General features: G+C 41.8%; 1 protein-coding gene across 2 annotated transcripts in view; it reads right to left on the reverse strand.

The window, feature by feature from the left end:
* DTNBP1 (dystrobrevin binding protein 1) overlaps positions 1-21,306 on the reverse strand; it is a 93,350-nt gene that overhangs the window by 56,390 nt on the left and 15,654 nt on the right. For both annotated transcript variants that reach the window (XR_014790217.1, XM_084850273.1), the window contains exons 6-7: positions 19,172-19,304; positions 11,074-11,096 (exon numbers count right to left, since the gene is read on the reverse strand). Coding sequence is in view for 1 of the 2 variants with exons in the window: in XM_084850273.1 (XP_084706399.1) it covers positions 11,074-11,096; positions 19,172-19,304 (156 nt within the window). In the remaining variant the exon portion in view is untranslated. The remainder of the gene's footprint in view (positions 1-11,073; positions 11,097-19,171; positions 19,305-21,306) is intronic.

Consider the following 21,306-nt stretch of genomic DNA (forward strand, 5'->3'; position numbering starts at 1 on the left):
AGGGCTCCTCCTGGCATCTATGACTTGATGTTGAGGATAGGGCGACAAATGTCCCATGATGTGCCTGTTTCCTGTCCACTGCTGTAGCTGAGTGTTATTTACAGGATGGATTTGACACCTGGGAGCATCCTCTGTTTTTGTCAGCAGACCAGGCATGTGTGAAGCCATATTCACCATTTCCCCCTGGTGGCGCTCAAATTCCTACTCTTGCTTCCCAACCCCATGCAGTGAGCCATTGGCCTCGTTTGCATGTAACAAGAAGCCACTATGAGTGAATTTCCCTGCAGGGCTTCTCATTGTGGCTGTGGCTGCCATTTTGAATATTTGGGGCATGGTGGGGGTATGCCAAAGCTTGTCACTAGGTGTGAACCTGGCAAGGGTGGGTTGCTGAGGTGGTTGACAAGCCGCTACAACCTAAAACAGCCCATAGATTCTGGGTAGCTTGTCAACCACTCCAACAACCCAACCTCACTGGGTGCGCACCTAACAGGAAGCTGTGGCAGTGGGAGCTTGGATCGACAACCTAGCACCCATGAGTGCTGCAATCCACCGTGGCTAATGAGCCATGGTGGATCGAGGTAATCATGTGAACCAGTCAGTGGAGATTGCTGCTGTCAGTGACCAGGTTCACATGAGCAGCAGGCAATTGACAAGCCATGGTGTCTTGTTAACTACGCTGCACATGCCAGTCACATGCCAGGGGGATTTGCATACAGCAGCATAGCTTGTCGTGCGAACCCAGCCAGGGTGGTTTGCTGCTGTAGGTAACAAAGCACCCACAACCCTACAGCAAAAGTCCACCCTGGCAGAGTTCGCATGACATGACAAGCTACACTGCCGTGGGTAATTATGAAAATCCCCAATATGCGACTGCCATGCACAGCATAGTTAACTGCCTGCTGATTGTGCGAACTGGGTCACTGTCTGTGGCGGCCTTTGTTCTCTGTCCTGGCCCCTCCCCTTGGCTGGTTAGCAAGAGAGTCTTTTCCTCCTCCCTGGGTGTGCCTTGAACCCTCAGCTTAGGAAGGCATCCTGCCCAGGGAACTACAAAAGTGCAAAGTTCTGTGGGCTCTCCTTCCTCCATTGTGTGTGTTGTGCTCCTAAAACAGTACTGCTAGAACAATTCTTAGGGAGACATATTATCCCACCTAACTGGTGATATTTTCTAAAGTCAGAGACTAATGTTTAATCAGTAAAGTTAATAAATAACACTTAATTCAGGGATCATGTTCTAGCAATTCTAATGGTACAGAATAGGCAAGCAGTTTGTCATAGGAATGCAATGGCTCTCCAATACTATTGATGGATGATTCCAATACTATGGTCAAGGTGGAAAAAACGTGGAAGCACTCTTCAGTTTCCACACTATCATGCTAGTTACTAAATTTCTATGCTACCTCAATTCCATATTTTAGACCTTAGAGATGCTTTTGTTCACCTTCTTATTGGCTTATATAACCCACACAAACACAAATAAGATGCCATTATGTAGCAGAAGATGAAAAAATAAAGACATTGCAAGAGGAGTGAAAACTTTAAAGAAGAATGCACAAAAATATTAGAGTGCAAGTCATCAAAATGTGGGTTTGCAACAAAAAAATACAAGAATTGTAAAATGGTCTATTACATTATATATCATAGACTTGATTATGTGTAACATCATGAATGGATGTTTAGGGTCTTTTTTTGTGCGCCATTTTGGAATTAGTATATTGTCAAATACCATTTTTTTAAAAAAATACTGGAAAGCAATACTACTGTATATTGTTCTTTGTAACATTAGCCTGAAAACGTTGTCCACCACAGTGTTAACTGCATAAAAACATTTTCTACAGTAGGACTAAATATAAATCTTAGATAATTCAGACTATGAACCTAACTGAAGCATATGTAAGACATATATTTAATTTGAATAACCTTCTTTTCAACTGATTTTTAGAGGTAGTTTTGAGCATTTGTGAGAAAATGTTCATTTATAAAATAAAACATGACTTTTCAATGACTGTTTCCAACACAAAACGCAAAACAGAAGCAAACCTGTAAGCTGCACATCTCACTAGCCTAAAAAGAGGTTAAGGATTACTATACCAGACTTATAAACAAACTATTCCAAATCTATGAAATCCAACACTAACTGCTTCAACGTTAAAACATGCTTGTACTAAAGGATGCCAACAGCCAGTGTTAAAGAAACAATTCAACAGAAATGGATTCCTGACTACTGAACATGGCATACTTCTCTAATAAATCAGTTGTCTCTGATATTAATGAGTTCTAGAAAAATAAAAAAAAGTCTGCTGGACAAATTTTATCCAGCGTCCGGCAATACAAATTTCTGTGCACACTTGCATAATTACAGATCATAAACTCAGACTCATGCGGGCTCATCAATGAATTTCATTTTGTCAATAAGGCAAAGGAATAATCACTTCTACAATATGCATTTTTCCATTTTATTCTGCTTAGCTACATAAAACCAGTATCCAATCTTTCCAGTGCCAGAATACACATTACAAGTTAAGCAACACAAATGCTTAAAAATAGCTTGAAAATTACTTTATATTTTAACCAGCCTTTTAATAACAGGAGCTTGACAAATGACAATTGTAATAAACTACCACCTACAAGAATTCTTCCGACTATTCTCGTTGCTTCCTGGGGAGGACATGGCAGAGAGAAGCAGGCAAGTAAACAGAAATACAGGACTGGTCAAGTGAAACCTCCAGTCACCAGGCAGCTCCAGTGATGTGCATCTTTCCCAATGTAGAAAAGAAGAGAGAGGCTACACATCCATTCCTCTCTCTCAAGAACACAGGATATACCACTTTTCAATTGGTCATTCACATAACATTTTAATGCGCAGTTACACTTCTTGCTAGTGTTACTCCATAAGCTGAATGCAAGCTGTCAAGAGATGTCGTATACCAGAATGCATGCCTGTATCTGGGAGCATACCACATGCTGTTCAAGAAAGGGGTGGAAAAAATATGGTTCTAAGGAATGTATTAACCCCTAATACTTGGCAGCCTAACAAAATATAATACATTATTCCACTTAAACCCCTGCTGAACAGATTTCAGTTCCAATACCTACTGTTTACTTGATTCTCCCCTCCCAGAATTGTTGATCATGGATGTTTAACAACCCTACAAGCAAGATTATGTGTTAGTCTTACTAGAAATGCATTTTCTCCTTTTGCATGTGCACACACACAAATGAGCCTGTACTTCAAAGCACTGTGTTAAAGGGCAATATATATGTATTACACTTACTCAATGACAATGGCATTAAAATTAATTTGTTTTATTCTATATGAGCAATAGTCACTTATATTCTTGTTTCTGATCATCTCTACAATGTTAGGTTTCAATTTTTTTTAAAAATGCCTTAAAGCAAAACTTAGTGCAATCCTATACATATCTACTCAGAAGTAAATCCCACTGAATTCAATGGAACTTACTCCCAGGTAAGTGTTTACAGGATTGCAGCTACTTGTATACTTGTAAATACAAGTATACAACTACTTCTCTGGCAACACAGTAAGTGTCAGTCTTTTCCCTGTAGTATTTAAGATACGCATGGAAACAATGGGACATTTCACATGTCATGATAACCAGGCAACCTCAGTCCATGATTTGTTTAGTTATGTCTGAACCTGGATCCCAGGCATGTTGCTCTCCTAACAAGCCAGAGTGCACAATGACCCAATACTTTCCACAAATTCAGCTATAATTTTTAGCAACTTCAGCTCCTATACGAAGTGCAACAGCTAAAGCAGCACCCCATGCCAACACCGAGTGTTAGAAGCCCTGCCCCCAAACCTATGCTCTGGTGACACTACACAGAACATGGAGCTCTAGAAGAGTACACATTTGTATTCGTAACATTAAGAACAATGTATGTGCTTTGCTGTCTGCATTTACATGGTCTGGAAAAAATGTAGGAAAATAAGTAATACTCATGCGCAAGTTGCCACATGTAGATTCAACTTAAATCAAAGCAACTTGGAAATTCTGTATGATAAAGGGTGGAGCATAAATTTATTAAATAAAAATGTATCATGGAAAGCAAATCATGCTTCTATAAGGATAGATGCAAAGGTGAATGGAGTGCAATTACTTTGTTCAAAATGCAGAATGCTGGATGGCAGCACTGTCCGACTCCTACCTCCTTAAAGAATCATAGCCAGCAGACACACAGCAGAACAGCTAGCTGAAATGGAACTGTGTCCCCAGTTACTCTCTCAATTAGATTAGTAAGTATCATCATATTATCTCCCCAACAGGTGAATCCCCTACGCAGATGGAATAGCAGGAGAGTGGGAAGCTGGACATGCAGAACGGAAAAGCAATTCAAATGGTGGCACAGTGACTCATTCACCAGCACCTAGTAAGTATCCAGTCACAGGTACTTTCTGGTTCCAACTGCAGACTACCATGGAGCATTCTCATGTGCCTCTTGTATTTCCAAAAGCAACCATCCAACATTCAGAGGCAAGGACATTCCCCACCCAATGCTATGCCATGCACAAGGGAGGCCTTCTGTAGCAAAGAAGCAGGACTTATATTGTGGTAGCCATCAATTTACTGGCAGGGCTCCAGTGTCTTAGTGCATGACAGAGATATGCAACAGGTGCAGATTTACCTAACAAGGAGATGCTCATATCTCACCTCAGGCATATTCATGATGAGACACATGACAGAAAGGGTAAGCTCTCGGTACCTTTAACAATCACTCTCAAAGGTTGGAAGTCACTGGATCACAAGAAAGGGTGATAGAGACCCTGGCAATTGTAGACCCTGGCAATTTCCCAGATGTGGAAAACATGGTATAACTGGATCTCATTGTAGCTCACAGCATAGGAATAGCAAAAGTTGTGCAAAATGAAATTTTAAAATTTATTTATTTATTTATTTATTTTCTATACCGCCCAATAGCCGAAGCTCTCTGGGCGGTTCACAAAATTTAAAAGGCCTCTTTTTATTCATGGCTTTTTTGAAATTCCACAGCCTCTTGGACAAACCAACGGTCTGGTATATTCTTACCATTTTTGCTGGATAAGATGTTCTTGCTATTAATCCCCTCATCTTTTTTTTGTCATCACCACAATTACTGCACACAGTTACTTTCAAATTGCAGCAATAGTCCACAACACTTATCTCAACATCACATCTATCCTCAACAGTCAAGTTCCTTTGTTCTGTCTCAGTGACACTGTTTGCAAAATGTACCAGTTTGAAGAATTTTGTTAGCCTAGACTGAGCCATTTTCCAAAATAAGGCAATTGGTATCTTACACAACAACACAAACAACAACAACAACGATGGAAAATGTTGAACCCACACAAAATGGTGTCCCATTTCACTCTGTGCTGGGCTTTCAGTGATGACATTATGCTGAACCCTGGGGCATAAATCTGTGGATAATGGAGCAAGTGTGCTACATAGTTCAGTGACTTACTTCCACCCATAGGTGACTGCTGGTTCTGAACTCTCATCTCTCTGCCTTCCCCTTTTTCCTGTTCTGCAACTCAGCCTCATTGCTATTAATAGCAATTAAGAACTAAATGCATTAAGATTTTCTTCTTATATAACACTGGCGCTGTTCAGACGCACACCGGGAAAGGGTGGCTAGGCTAACCATGATGCATGGTGGTTACCGCTAACCACTGCGAGTGCTACTGTCACACGTGCAGGTAATCATGTTCCGCAATGTGGTTAGACTAATCATTCTCTAACCACCCTCCATTCCACAGGAACCCGTAGTCCTCTGGATGGGCACCATGCATCCCAGCGGCCTTGGCGCTGTTGGCCGTTTTGGTGTTTGGCACTGCCAGCCATTCTGATGCTCGGCAGTTCAGCAGCCTGCTGCCTCCTGTGCTGTGGCACATGGCCCCCAGGCATGTCCCACAGCATGGATTCACATAGTCTGAAATCATCTTTCCTGTTCTGGAAGCCTACAATCACCACTCACCATTGCAATCCACTGCCCCGATGCACAGTGCATTCAAGTATCTCCTGCAGTGCAAATGGACACAGGCGGCCATCAGGAATCAGCTTCTGTCACTTCCTCCAACTGTTTATGCTGCTGCAGGCACAGTGCCAGAGTCCATGCTGACTCTGCAGTCGCACTGTAACAGGCGCCATCACGCATGGCAGCGCCTGGTCATGCCCATAGCGGTGGTTGGTCAGGGCCCAAGTGGCCGTGAGCCACAGCTCTATGCTCATTTCTCTGCTGGCATGCACTGTACTGTTGCTGGGAGGGGGGCATATCAGCGGGCTTGTGGCAGCCACATAATTTGCTGCTAGGCAGATCTTGACCATAGAGATCTGCCACTCAGGCATGAGCAGCTACTCCTCCTTTGGCCACTCTTGTTGGAGAGCTCTATGGCACCTGTCTGTTAACCACAGAGGCTATTCAGACATTATGCTACACCATGGTAACTATGCTGCACACACTGGTCTGCAAGTAGTTAGTGAGTGTGGTTAGTCCATGGCTAATAAACCACCATGGTTGGGAAAAACACAGTTCAGACATCAGTGGGTAGACCACGTTGCAGCCTTGAATAGGTCCTTCAAATGAGCTTGGATTCGATGAGGAAGCTGGTATATCAATTTGATGGTCTGAACTATCCAAGCAGCCAACCTCTGGGTCAATACCGGTAATCCCTTGTCAGGGTCAGCATAGCATACAAATAATCTTTTCGATTTCCGAAACGATTCAGTTCTTGCCTTCTAAAATGCCAAAGCCCTTCAGGTGTCGAGACTGTGCAAACATCTCTTCACCAAAGACGATGATGGAAAAAAAGCTGGGAGAACAATAGACTCATTGAGATGAAACTCCAAAGCCACTTTCGGAAGAAATGTGAGGTCAGGACGAAGGACAACCTTCTCTTTATGAAACACTGTAAATGGAGCATCAATACAGAGAGCACAGCGTTCACATGCTCTTCTAGACCAGTGGTCTCCAAAGTGGAGTGCGTGCACCCTGGGGGGGCGCAAGACGATCCATTCGGGTGCGCGAGCTGCCTGATAATTGAGCAGCCTCCCACTGCCCTGATGACCTGCCATTGTGTGCAATGACAGCTGCAGCAGAGGCCGGAGGATGGGACAGGAACCAAGAGGAAAGCTCCATGGCATTTCGCTCTCCAGTCCAGTCCAATCCTGCCTCTGCCATGGCCACCAAGAGCAACTGCGCCAGTCTCTGCCAGGCATGGCAAAGGAAGGTGCAGTTGCTTGCTCTGCTGTGGCACTGGAGCAGCTGCCATCCTGCCAAAGGAGAGCAGAATGGAGATTAACCCTTCCCACTCTCCTTTGGCAGAATGATGCAGAGAAGGAAGCATGCTTTCCCCTCAGCTTCCATCCTGCCAAAGGTTCAGAACTTGGCATTTATCCCTATTAAATTTAATTCTGTTGTTTTCTGCCCAGCGCTCCACCCTATCAAGATCACTTTGAATTTTGTTTCTGTCTTCCAGGATATTAGCTATCTCGCCCAATTTTGTGTCATCTGCAAATTAGAGAAACATTCCCTGCACATCCTCAACCTAGTCATTAATAAAAATGTTGAAAAGCACTGGGCCCAAGACTGAGCTCTGCAGTACCCTGCTGATGTTACCTCTCAACATTTTGTGCATCATACACAACAGTAGCAAAATCACTATCGCACTATGCGCTTGATCTAATCAACTATGGGCATAACAGCCACATGAGCCAGACTTGATAGGTGTAACTGAAACTTGGTGGGATGACTCCCATGAGTGGAATACAGCAATTGAAGGATATAACTTGTTCAAAAAGAACAGGAGGAATAGAAAAAGAGGTGGAGCTGCACTATATGTGAAAAATACATATCTCTGCACAGAAATACAAGACGACGAGCTTGGTAGCCCCATCAAGAGCATCTGGGTTAAAATAAATGGAGCAAAGAATAAAAGGAACATGGTGGTCAGAGTCTATTACCGGCCACCCAATCAAGCAGAAGACGAGGATTAAACTTTTGAATAGCAAATTGCCAAGGTTTCAAGGAAGCATGATGTAGTAGTCATGGGGGACTTCAAGTTCCCCAATATTTGTTGGGAGACAAATTCTGCAAAACATGGCCCCTCCAAGAGATTCCTGACGTGTTGCTGATAATTTCCTCCTACAGAGAGGAAGGAACTAGAGGAACGGCTATCCTTGACTTGATCCTAACCAACAGAGATGACTTAGTGGATAAAATAGCAGTTACAGAAACTCTGGAGGAAAGTGACCACCCTTGATTATAGGAAAGCTGATTTTAATAAACTCAGAACAATGATAAGTAAGGTCCCATGGCAAGCGACTCTAACGAGAAAAGGAACCCAAGATGGGCGAGAGTTTTTAAAAAAGGAAATTCGCAAGGCACAATTACAAACAGTTCCAACAAGAAAAAAAAAGGCGGAAGACAACAGAAGAAGCCAATGTGGCCTCTGTATTGCCCCTGCAGTAGGCTTCGAACTCTCAATTTAGAGGTGCCAAGATAGTGATAAATCAGATCCAGGTTTACTTACAAGGAGATACAGGTGCCTTGTCCCAGGCCTTGGGCCAATACAGCCTCATAAAAAGAGATGACCTGAAAACAAAAAAGCACTTATATAGGAAGTAGAAGGAAGGTCAAGCTACAAAGGAAGAGTACAGGCAGGTAGCACATAATTGCAGGGATGGCATCAGGAAGGCTAAAGCTGAGAGCGAGCTGAGGTTAGCAACGGATGCTAAAAGCAACAAAAAGGCTTTCTTCGGATACATGCATAGTAAAAGACAGAGGAAAGAAATGGTGATTCAGCTATTAAATAAGGATGGCAGAATGATAACAGATGACAAAGAACAGGCAGAAGTGGCTCATTCTTCTCCCAAAAGAGGGTCTATGACCCCCCTAGCAAAGGCCAAGTACAGGCTGAAGGGGCAGGATTGCAGCTTGAGATCAATAGGCATATGGTCAAGGAACACCTAATTACTTTGAATGAGTTCAAATCTCCAGGGCCAGATAAACTGCATCCTAGAATAATAAAGGAACTGGCAGAAGAACTCTCAGAACCATTGTCTATTATCTTTGAGAAATCATGGAGGATGGGGGAAGTGCGAGATGACTGGAGGAGGGCTAATGTTGTCCCTGTCTTCAAAAAGGGCAAAAAGGAGGAACCTGGGAACTACAAACCAGTCAGTCTGACATCAAACCCCGGGAAAATTCTGGAGCAGATCATAAAGCAATAAATCTGCAAGCACCTTGAAAACAATGCAATGATTACTCGAAGCTGACATGGATTTGTCAAGAACAAATCCTGCCAGACGAATCTGATCTCATGTTTTGATCAGTAACGTCCCTTTTGGACTGTGGGAATGCTGTGGACATAATATACGAAAGCAAAGCTTTCAACAAAGTGCCCCATGATATCCTGATGAGCAAACTAGCTCAAAGTAGGCTAGATGAAACAACGATCCAGTGGATCCACAGTTGGCTACAGATTCGGACTCAAAGCATGTTTATCAATGGGATTTGCTCAAAATGGGGAGAAGTAACAAGCGGGGTACCGCAGGGCTCAGTCCTGGGCCCAGTGCTCTTCAACATTTTTATTAATGACTTGGAGGAGGAGGTGCAGGGAATGCTGATCAAATTTGCAGATGACACAAAATTAGGTGGGATAGCTAATACCTTAGAAGACAGAAACAAAATTCAAAGTGATCTGGATAGGGTGGAGTGCTGGGCAGAAAACAACAGAATGACATTTAATAGGGATAAATGCCAAGTTCTGCACCTCGGAAAAAGAAACCAAATGCACAGTTACAAGATGGGGGATATGTGGCTCAACAATACTACAAGCGAGAAGGGTCTTAGAATTGTTGTTGATCACAAGCTGAATATGAGCCAACAATATGATGTGGCTGCAAAAAAGGCAAATGCTATTTTGGGCTGCATTAATAGAAGCGTAGTTTCCAAATCCCGGGAAGTACTAGTTCCCCTCTACTCAGCACTGGTTAGGCCTCATCTGGAGTACTGTGTCCAGTTCTGGGTACCGCACTTTAAGAAGGATGCAGACAAACTGGAGAGGGTTCAGAGGAGAGCAACAAAGATGATCAGGGGACTGGAAACAAAGCCTTATAAGGAGAGACTGAAAGATCTGGGCGTGTTTAGCCTTGAGAAGAGAAGACTGAGGGGAGACATGATAGTGCTCTTCAAGTACTTGAAAGGTTGTCACAGAGAGGAAGGCCAGCATCTCTTCTCGATCATCCCAGAATGCAGATCACGGAATAATGGGCTCAAGTTATAGGAGGCCAGATTCCGGCTGAACATCAGGAAAAACTTCCTGACTGTTAGAGCAAAATACGACAATGGAACCAATTACCTAGGGAGGTAGTGGGCTCTCCCACACTGGGGGCATTCAAGATGAAGCAGGGCAGCCACTTGTCAGGGATGCTTTGACTTGGATTCCTGCATTGAGCAGGGGGCTGGACATGATGGTATTATAAGCCCCTTCCAACCCTACTATTCTATGATTCTATGACTTAACATGGCCCAGTTCCTGCCCTCCCCATCGGCACACACACAAAAGTATTCAGCATACTACACCAATTTGGGGAATGGAAGGTTTGTGCATACTTCTCATATCCAGTTGCTGGGGAACATGGGCGAGAGGGTGCTGTCTCTCTCATGTTCTGCTTGTGAGTTTCCCATGGGCACTGGTTGGACACTGGACTAGAATGTTAGAATAGACAGAGCTTTGGTCTGATCCAGCATGGCTCTTCTTATGTATCCCTGACCAACCCTCCCTCCATTCAATCAATCGAGGAACACAAGCTCCGTGCTCCCCATATATCAGTTTTACTACCAGGAACATCAACTGTGCATAGGTATTCTACTATAGCATCAAGAATGTATAGCAAGAGAGACAAGAGGAAGACACTTGTTTACACCATGACAGCTAAAGTTGATATGCAGAACTGGCTTGCCCAGAAGCAAGCAGCTTTATGTTGAAACAAAAACAAAAACAAAAAAGATATCATTTATTATGTTGGATTTTTAAAAAAGTTGTCTTCAGTGGAAAAAAAAGGTTTAAATTACCTTTGAAGATTTCAAGTTCTTTCCTGTAAGAGAGAAAAACAAAACATGATGTATGGTCATAGATTTATCTGTGCAAAATGTTTTACAGACAAAGGAAAACAAAGTAAGATATTCTAATCCTTTCAGGAAACCTTTTCTTTACATAATCAGGGTTTGTAAAATAGCTTATTCCAAGCAATAAAATCAATAAGTCAACCATAATGGACATATTTCACTTCTATTCCCACTGACTGCAAAATCACTATGATACTCTATCCCTAGATAATGACTAGTTCTGTTTATATGGAATGAAGACATTAGCTCTATCCCTCTATACATTGCTTCAGTTTTTTACCACTACTTGCAGGGAGTGAGGGGGAACTGGAAGTAATTATTTTTTTCATGATAATGATGTTTGCAAATATTATATATAATGATCTAACAAAAACATTTTCCTTTACTCGGGTGGATTTTCGTATGTGCGCACACATGCATGTGCATCTCACCTCCACTGTGTGCACATCTCCCACAAAGTTGGGAAAAGAACACTCTAAAAAGTTCACACACATTGAATATCACTCCAAGATACAAAAACAGATTCATCCAATGTCCTCGTCACACAAGACACAAACCAGTATGAATGCAGAGATATGACAGCATGGTTTCTTAACAAATAAACAATTCTAGCGTTCCAAAACAAAAATAAACCTAAAAAAATACCTCGTGCAAACTGAAAATATTCACATTTTTAAAGCTGTACTTGTTACTATGAATTCTGGAAAACATGGAGAAAAAGCAAGTAATGCAAACCATTCCTTAAAAGAAACTCTGACTAAAAAACACTGTAGCTTCCTCATGAAACACTGAATTTGCCAGTTCAGATGACTGAAGCTGTTGGTGGATAAGGAGGGCAAATGGAAAGTTTGGGAGAGTGGCAAGCAGTTTAGTCTTCCACATGTTGAATTTGAGGCCATGATGAGATATCAAAGTAGAGATATCAGAGATATGAGACTGGACAAAAGGGGGAAGAGGTATGGGCTACAGAGGTCCAGTGGGATGTGATTAACATCTAGAAGAGGGGTGGCAAACCTCTTTCAGATTAAGGGCCAAATTCAATTTCAAAGAAGCTGTCAGGAGCTGCATTCCAGTGGGGGGTGGGGGCAAAGGCAAAAGCAGCAGCACCAAAGGCAGAGGGGCAGCAGTCAAAGATACTAAAAATACCAGGAATGCCAGCGTATTTTAGCTAGCTAGAGGAGATGACAGTATTCCAGCTGAGCTATTTAAAATCCTAAAAGATAATGCTGTTAAAGTGCTGCACTCAATATGCCAACAAATTTGGAACACTCAACAGTGACCACAAGACTGGAAAAGGTCACTTTACATTCCAATTCGAAAGAAGGGCAATGCCAAAGAGCGTTCAAACTACCGTACAATTGCGCTCATTTCACATGCCAGCAAGGTGATGCTCAAAAACCTACAAGCTAGGCTTCAGCAGTATGTGAACCGAGAACTACTGGAAGTACAAGCTGGTTTCGAAGAGGCAAAGGAACTAGAGATCAAATCGCCAACTTTCGCAGGATCATGGAGAAAGCAAGAGAATTCCAGAAAATCATCTATTTCTGCTTCATTGACTACACTAAAGCTTTTGATTGTGTGGATCACAACAAACTGTGGCAAATTCTTAAAGTGATGGGAGTACCAGACCACCTTACCTGTCTCCTGAGAAACCTGTACGAGGGTCAAGAAGCAACAGTAAGAACCAGACATGGAACTGTCTTAATTTGATTGGTTCAAAATTGGGAAAGGAGTACGACAAGGTTGCACATTGTCGCCCTGCTTATTTAACTTATATGCAGAGTACATCACGAGAAACGTCGGGTTGGATGAATCACAGGTCGGAATTAAGATTGCCGGGAGAATTATCAACAACCTCAGTTACACAGATGGTACCACTAATGGCAAAAAGCGAAGAGGATCTAAAGAGCCTCTTGTTGAGGGTGAAAGAGGAGAGTGCAAAAGCTGGTTTGAAACTCAACGTTAAAAAAACGAAGATCATAGCATCTGGCCCCATCACTTCCTGGCATATAGAAGGGGAAGAAATGGAAGCAGTGACAGATTTTATTTTCTTGGGCTCCAAGATCACCACAGACGGTGACTGTAGCCATGAAATTAAGAGACACTTGCTCCTTGGGAGGAAAACTATGGCAAACCTAGACAACATGGTAAGAAGCAGAGACATCACCTTGCCGACAATGGTCCGTATAATCAAAGCTATGGTTTTCCCAGTAGTAAAATATGGCTGTGAGAGAAGGACTCTAAGGAAGGCTGAGCGCCGAAGAATTGATGCTTTCAAACTGTGGTGCTGGAGAAGACTCTTACAAGTCCCCTGGACTACAAGGAGGTCAAATCAGTCAATCCGAAAGGAAATCAACCCTGAGTGCTCATTGGAAGGACAGATACTGAAGCTGAAGCTCAAATATTTTGGCCACCTAATGCGAAGAGAAAACTCTCTGGAAAAGACCCTGATGCTGGGAAAGACTGAAGGCAAAAGGAGAAAGGGACAGCAGAGGATGAGATGGCTTGATAGCATCACTGGTGCAATGAATATGGACTTGAGCACGCTCTGGGAGAGAGCACAGGACAGGAAGGCCTGGCATGCTATGGTCCATGGGGTCACGAAGAGTCGGACACGACTGAACAACTGAACAACAACAACAAAAGCCTTGAGAGGCATTTCAACCTTTTAGAATGGGGAAAAAAACTGTGTAAAGTCCAAGAAACTACCGAACAATAGGCAGTCAGGGGAAAGGCGGTGGTGTGGCCATCTGGAGAACACCAGAGAGCTGGATTGAGCCCAAGAGAGCCAGATTTGCCCCCCTAGGCCTGAGTTTCCCCACCCCTGATCTAGATGGTCCTGAATGATGAAATACCCAAGACGAAAGAGAAAAAATAAAATAACAGGGTACAAAGAACGCCAATGGACCCCAACAGAGAGGGGAAAGGCAGAGGAGTTTCCACTACTGGAAATGTTAACTGAGCAACCTGACAGATAGGCGAAGAACCAGCTAAGAACAGTCATGAAAACCCAAGGCAGTAAGTTAGTCAAAGGTCAATTCTATCAAAGGCAGAAGAGAGGTAAAAAAGACAAGAAAAGTAAGGACCTTTGGATTTGGCAGGGAGAAGATTATTGAAGGGCAGTGTCAATGGAATCCAGAGAAACTAAAGTATTTTGCAATTTACCTTTCAATATCTAAGAGCTGGGTAAAAAGTAAATTTATACTTCGTGCACTTCTACCTAAATTCACATTGCAGTTCAAAAATGGTTAACAAGAAAGATAAGGTTTTTTGTTTACCAATTTGTCACTTGCTTTCCCAGAGTGCTGAAAGCTGTTCATGCAAAATCACTACAGCAAAATATAAAATGCATACCTTACAAAAAGATTTAGACATTAGAAGTCATATTCTATCATTTTAGTAAACTCAATATCAAGACTACACTAGATCAACTATGATGTTTAAGGCTTTAATGTAATTTTATGACTGATTTTAGTATTGTTTGGGGGAAATCATATCCATGGTGAACTGTAACTGGCGGGGTGGAGGGGAGAGAACACACACAGATCTCAGCAATGATAAAGATTAGCAATTCTTAATCAAGGGTACAGCTACACAGTTTTTATTTCTATGTAAAAGGTAAAACCTCTCCAGTGCACCTTGTCTTATTGACTATAAATAATACTAGCAAGCTTCAAGGCAATGTTGTAACATACAAGATTCTTGCCACAGGAAGTCATCTGAAGAGCTGTCATTATTTTAAGTGAAATCTCAAAAGGAGTTTCTGACTCTTAGATTATAAAAATCTATGTTGCATCATTCAACAAGCTGCATTTCCTATATTTAGAAAAGGCCTAATATCTTGAATATACAGCAATGCCAAATCCTAAATGTTGCCGACATGTAACTGACATTACAGAATGTCATCTTCAAGGAAAGTGTACATTTGCTAGGCAAGAAAAAAAGGCTCAGATCAGAAAATAATCTTGAAAATGAGTTAGCTGTGTACGTATATGATGTACCTGCTTTAATTTCAGAGGTACATCTAAAATATTAGGACAGAAGTATATAGTGGGCAGAGAGATTTGACTTAGGAGAACAGTTTAAAATCCCTGCTGATACACATAGGGTAAGCCTTGGGTAAGTCAATATTTCTCCATCTAACTTATATCATGTGTTTGTGGTGCAGGTAAGACAAAAATAAACAAATACAAAACTACTGGTAGGCTGGGAGTGAGTCACCTCAGCTCAGTGGGGTTTGCTTCTGAGTAAACATGCATAGGAGTGTGCTATTAAATGTCTTGGAGAAAGGGAGGGATGCAAATTAATTAAGTAGAACCACTGGAGGCATACAGCATAAATGGCAGCACAGTAGGAAGGCATTTTCCTTTATGTTATACCCACAATTTCACACAGAACTCAGAGAGAGGAGATTCAGGAGAGGAGAAAGGAGGTACTGAATTACAGCAGCAACTGTGGGTTCATATTCTTCCTAGTAGATGTTCTTTCAAAAAGAAGTTAAAAAGGCGGTTTTAAGGGATAAAACAAGGCAGAAAAGATCTCAGTGAAGAAAGAAGTCAATAGAGATGTGAAGGCCCGGAAAAAAAACAGAAAAAAAAAAACATTTTTTCTGTGTTATTTCTGAGGACCATTTTTATTTTTTTCCAAAATATTGGAACCATTGAACACCTTGAGATTATGAATTTTTTTCTTTTAGAATTTAAGACAAGTATTTATATATTCTTACCCAGCCTTTACCCCACCCCACCCCACCCCCAAAAAATGATTTCTAAAAACTATGTAATAAGAACACTTTTATAGAAAGACTAGAGATGTCAAATGTCTGGAAATAATGAAGCCATGGGGGAAAACATTTTTTAATCTTCTCTGTAAGATTCCTAGCATAGTTATTCCTTACATTCCTTATTAAAATTATTGATCTAAAGTATATTTTACTGATAGACATTTATGCTCAGTTTCCCAACATGTGCATAGAGTCACCATTGTGTATTCTTGACAGTAAATGTGCATTCTTGACAGTTTGAGTTTTGTTGTAGAGAGTCCTGTGTTTCTGATGCTGTAGCAATAGTTCTAATCTATTCAAACAATAATTACAAATTTGCTGAATTTACTTTTAAAAGTTTTAAAATATAATGATAGTTTTATGAGCAAACTAAGGCATACATAAAATCACTTTAGGAACAGAAAGGCTGATTTATGTTCCTAAAGCAGCCCTCCCCAACATGGTGCCCTCCAGATGTTTTGGACTACAGTGCCCAGCATTCCTGACCATTGGCCATGCTGCCTGAGGCTGATGGGAACTGAAGTCCAAAATATCTGGAGGGTATCAGGCTGGGGAAGACTGTCTTAAAGCAATACTTTAGATTTGTAAAGAGTGCTTTAAAAAGTCAGTATTGCTTATTTTTCCAAAATTTCCCATTTTTCCACCCCCCCCCCCCGAAAAAAAGTCTATTTCCACAGCCTCAAAATTTCTGGAAATTTTCCATCTCTAGAAGTCACAGATAAGATAAGTACTAGCAGATAACAGGTCACATCTACATAGCAATTTTAGTTGAAGACTCACTGGCTTCTCAGTCTACCCTTATCATACTGCTACTGCAGACAGCAAGCTCACAGCATGGTCCAGTAAGTCACAGCATGGTTCAGGGTCTGACATTATTTCACATGTCATTTCACACATAGCACGTGGGAACAGAAGGGTATTTCATGCTGTTTGAAGCATGCATGGCTCACGTGTTCATTATCTTATAAGCAGACTGCTCAGCTGCCCAGCCAGTGAAACCACAGGAAACACACACACACACACACACACACACACCATACTTCAAACAATTAAGAGCACACTCTTAATGAAGAACTGGTGTAACCAGGAACACCACTGTGTGTGTATTAACCCCAATGGCTGGAGAGCACTTTGGGAACATTCCCTCTCTCCTCACTTTGTGGGCAACCGTGGCAAATATAATTTTTCAGATGCTATTGCTGTTACGCTGTCACCTTCCTATTTTGTCTAACTGATGCATCCCCCTGAGCAGATGGAAAGGCTCTCCTCATGCCCACAGCTTGTTGATTAATGATGGCAAATTTTCATCAGTGAGGATGAATACTGAACAGCACCTTCCCTTATTATTTAAAAAGCCATTTTTATTTATTCTTCAACTTATCCTATGTATGAGATGGCTCACAAAACTATTAATCAAAGCCCAAGAACTAAAATAATTAAGCTACTAAAAACAGAGCAGACTTCCTCCTTCTGTTCCTTTCTCCTTTTGCTCACTCAGTAGCAAAGGAGCCATCCTGGTTTATTAAACCAGTTTCCTTGTAACATCTAAACCAAGAACAGGATTTAAGCCCTCCTTACAAACAAGGATTAATCCTGGTTTATAGGAAGTGCTTAAATCATTGTTTCCTGGTTTGGACATTTCAAGGAAGCTATTGCTTAACAAACCAGGAAGTCTCCTCTGCAGCTAGGAGGGAGGAGGAGGGAGCACTTGAACTCATCCCTGCTCCAGCACACTAATGTTCAGTTCATTATGTTTGAATTATATTGTTGGGTCACCTGAGGAAAAAATCAAATTTGTTTGATATTTAAATAGATGCTGCAACATGGGATAGCCTCACAACTACAGACAGTTTCCTCTGCTATACTACAAGCATCTGGGGGAACATTATAAAGAAGATTAGTATATACTAGTTTTCTCTCTTTTAATTAGCAATGACAGATTAGTAATGTTCTGACAATGCACTCTCTTTTGTGTTTGGGCCACTGTTTATTTACTTATTTATTTTGAAGATTTATACCTGTCTATCAAAGGATTCTCAAGATTTTACAAATGATTCTACAAGGAACAGGTAAATACCAAAAGATACAACGCACACATACATGACCCTTAGTCCTATGGCTGATTAGTGAGAGCAAAGAATGCTTCTCTTCTGCTCTCCAGTTCAAGGGCAATTGACAGTCAGAGCCAAGTTGGGGGCGGGGGGGTGGGGTGGAGAGCAAAACTCCCTGCATCTGCTCCGTCTCTGGCCAATAGATGGGACCAAGTTGGTCTCTCCACTTGCCATGACATTCTTTCTGGAAGGGAGGCGATACAACCTACCAGTAGAACTTGGTCCCCTGAGAGCTACCTAAGAACAGAAATGAATTGAACTAACAGTCTTTGACAATAAAAGCCCTTTGCCATTCTTTATAGGATAATTTCCACCTTCTCATCCTAAATTTTAGTTATCCAGGTGAACCTTGAAGACTTTTCCTGAAAAATTTTGCCATCTTGCTCTGTGTGAAAATGATAACTCCAGCATTCTTCTTCAAGGGCATAAGCCCTCTATTGCTACTCACCTCACAAATTTGTCTCCAGAGCTGCCTTCCAAAAATCAAATAACTTAGTTGGAGTTCTAGTTCTACTTGGCTTTCCAATTAAATTAAGCTGGACTGACTTGAGATAAACTTGGATCAACTGATCACAACAGCCATTTATCTTATCCTCACTACATGCGAACAGCAAACAGACACCGCAATGTCTCCTGAGGGTTGAGTGACAATTTGATGAACAAATTTACCACTTGGCTCACACAGAAATAGCTATTGTTAGCAGCATTTATTTTCTCATCTGTGCAAAAGTAATGAAGCCCATCACAATTATGCAATGCTCTTTACCATGAATCAGAGTGATGTTGACAGAAGATATTTAATGTGACAGATAAATACATTGTTATTAGTAAAAGATTAAGACCTAAGAAACCAAAATAAAGCCTTTTCTAGAACATATTCAGCACAATCTTAAGCATGTTTACTCAGAAGCAGGTCCCACTATGGGGCTTACTCCCCAAAAAGTGTCCACTAAATACCAGCCTTAATCTCCTGGCCAACAGGGGGTGTGCTAATTCCTTTTCATGAAGGGTTCTGCAAACATGAAAGTTTGCACACCCCTCAGCCAAGAAAAAAAGATTAAGACAAGCCTACGCTTGAATGCAGAACAGAAAGGATTCAGTCAGTAAAAACAAATATAAAACTTTACAATGGTAATATATTCAAACTTACCGTTTAGTCTTCTTGTAATTTTCCAGCTGTAGTACTTGCATATGCTTGTATCTTTCCAACTCACACTGTCCACAGAGATCCTCAAGATATAGTAAATGATTCTCCATTTCCTTAAAACTCTCTTCCAACTGGACTGTTGTAACAAAATATTCTAATATCAGAATAGGTAAACACCTCCCCTTCACATTGGTGTATCTGCTAACTGGCTCTGTAAAGCAATCCAACACAGGAATATCCCCGCATAAGAATCCAATACTTCCTAGCACCACTGCCATAAGACCACTTGCTCCAGAGACATTCTGAAGTGTAGCAGCTCCTAGCATTGACAATTTCTTCCACTTAAAATTTCCATGGAGCAAACACACAGAGGACCTAACAGCCACTACTATTGTTGCTATGAAGGGATCTCACAGGGAGTGTTCACAAGTATGGTGATAAGTTAGGCACAGTGATCAAGAGAACATATAGGGGCGGGGGGGGGGAGCAACACAAGTCATCTGCTTCTCTGCCTTCCTAACATAACTGACTTCTCCTTACCATGGCAAAGCCTGACTCGTGTAGCTAGAGTCTCTTTGGAGAGGACTTAAGTTGGGGGGGGGTAACTATTTCTCATAAGCCCCAAGAGTCTCAAGATTAACCAGATGTCTCAGGTAAGCCTAAGGTAATCCACTCTCAGTATCTGGTACTACATAAATACTGGGTAAGTTTCAAAATAGTTATATATACCACACACTTTCATTTAACCTTTCTGTGCATCATACAGCAATGCAAGTGGCATGAGACGGTTCAGTGGCATCAAGCAGTTAACTCCCAGAATTGTTTCCTCATTCCTTTCTTCAGCCCTCCACCCTTATGTTCCCTAATCCCTTAAGCTTTTCTACCTCTTGGTCCCACTCTGTTTCTGAACTCTCAGCCTTCATAGAATCATAGAATAGTAGGGTTGGAAGGGGCCTACAAGACCATCGAGTCCAACCCCCTGCTCAATGCAGGAATCCCAGTCACAGCATCCCCAACAGATGGCTGTCCAGTCTGATCTTGAATGCCTCCAGTGTGGGAGAGCCCACCACCTCCCTAGGTAATTGGTTCCATACTTAACAAATACCTTTGCCTCTGCCCTCACTTCCATCACCACATAGTTCTTCCTATTAAACTCTGTGTGGAGATTTTGGGTTACTTCACCATACGGAAGATTAGAGTTACTTGAGGAATTCCCACATGAAGCATAGAGATGGGGAAATCTCACCCCTGATCACCATGAAAACTAACGGAGAACACAGTTACTCTTCCCTGCCCACCCTTCCCAAACTGGAAATAACATTCAATTACTGAGCCAATCCAAGGCTTGGAAATTTACACACACCCTCAATGATCCCCCAAACATATTACAATGGCAGTAATTCTCAGAGGGACTACATCTCTTACTGGCCACCAGGTTTTGTGCCCTGTAGAGTAGCACATAAGGGCACTGGAGAGAGGACATCCTTCTCCCCCATTAGCCTATGGATTACCACTGCTCCAGCCACCACAGCCCACTAAAGTAAAGCTTTAAAGGGAAAGGTGTTCAGGGGAGTAGGAAGACTGGAATCCATCCATCTCAGATTTTAACCAGAACAGGTGAAAAAGGGCAGGGGGGCGCTTATAAAGTTCATTTCTCCCTCTGAGACAGGCTTTCACAAGACTCTGACATTCATTTCTGAACCCAAGTTCAAAAAAAGTTCATCAGAAGCCCTGACAAACATTTGTAGGAGCTTTAGAAAATGTCCATCTCTAGATATGCCTTCCAATATAGAATACAGCTCAAGGTTGAGTGTACTTTAAAAATGTCAATTAATATTTAACTGCAGGATACTGGGGAGACAGCAGAAGTTCTGAATAAGCATTTTAGATGACTGATGAGGGTAAAGAAACTGCATAAGAAGTACCATTACCTGAGAACTAGCCAAATGTGGAACAGCTTGCTTTGGATGGGATTCTATTCCTCCAAGATATGCAATTTTGTTCTGCAATCCAAACTCTCTTGCAGTCCTAGATGGCAGCAGTGGCCAAGGGTGCTTTTTATCAGCATCAAACAATACACCAGCTGCACCTACACATAGTTTAATAGCTTCCTCAAAGTCCTACGCTGGATTGCACCA

This window comes from Heloderma suspectum, chromosome 4 (genome assembly GCF_057233095.1).
Source record: "Heloderma suspectum isolate Gila_16-S chromosome 4, 16-S_ref, whole genome shotgun sequence".
Taxonomy (NCBI): Eukaryota; Metazoa; Chordata; class Lepidosauria; order Squamata; family Helodermatidae; genus Heloderma; species Heloderma suspectum.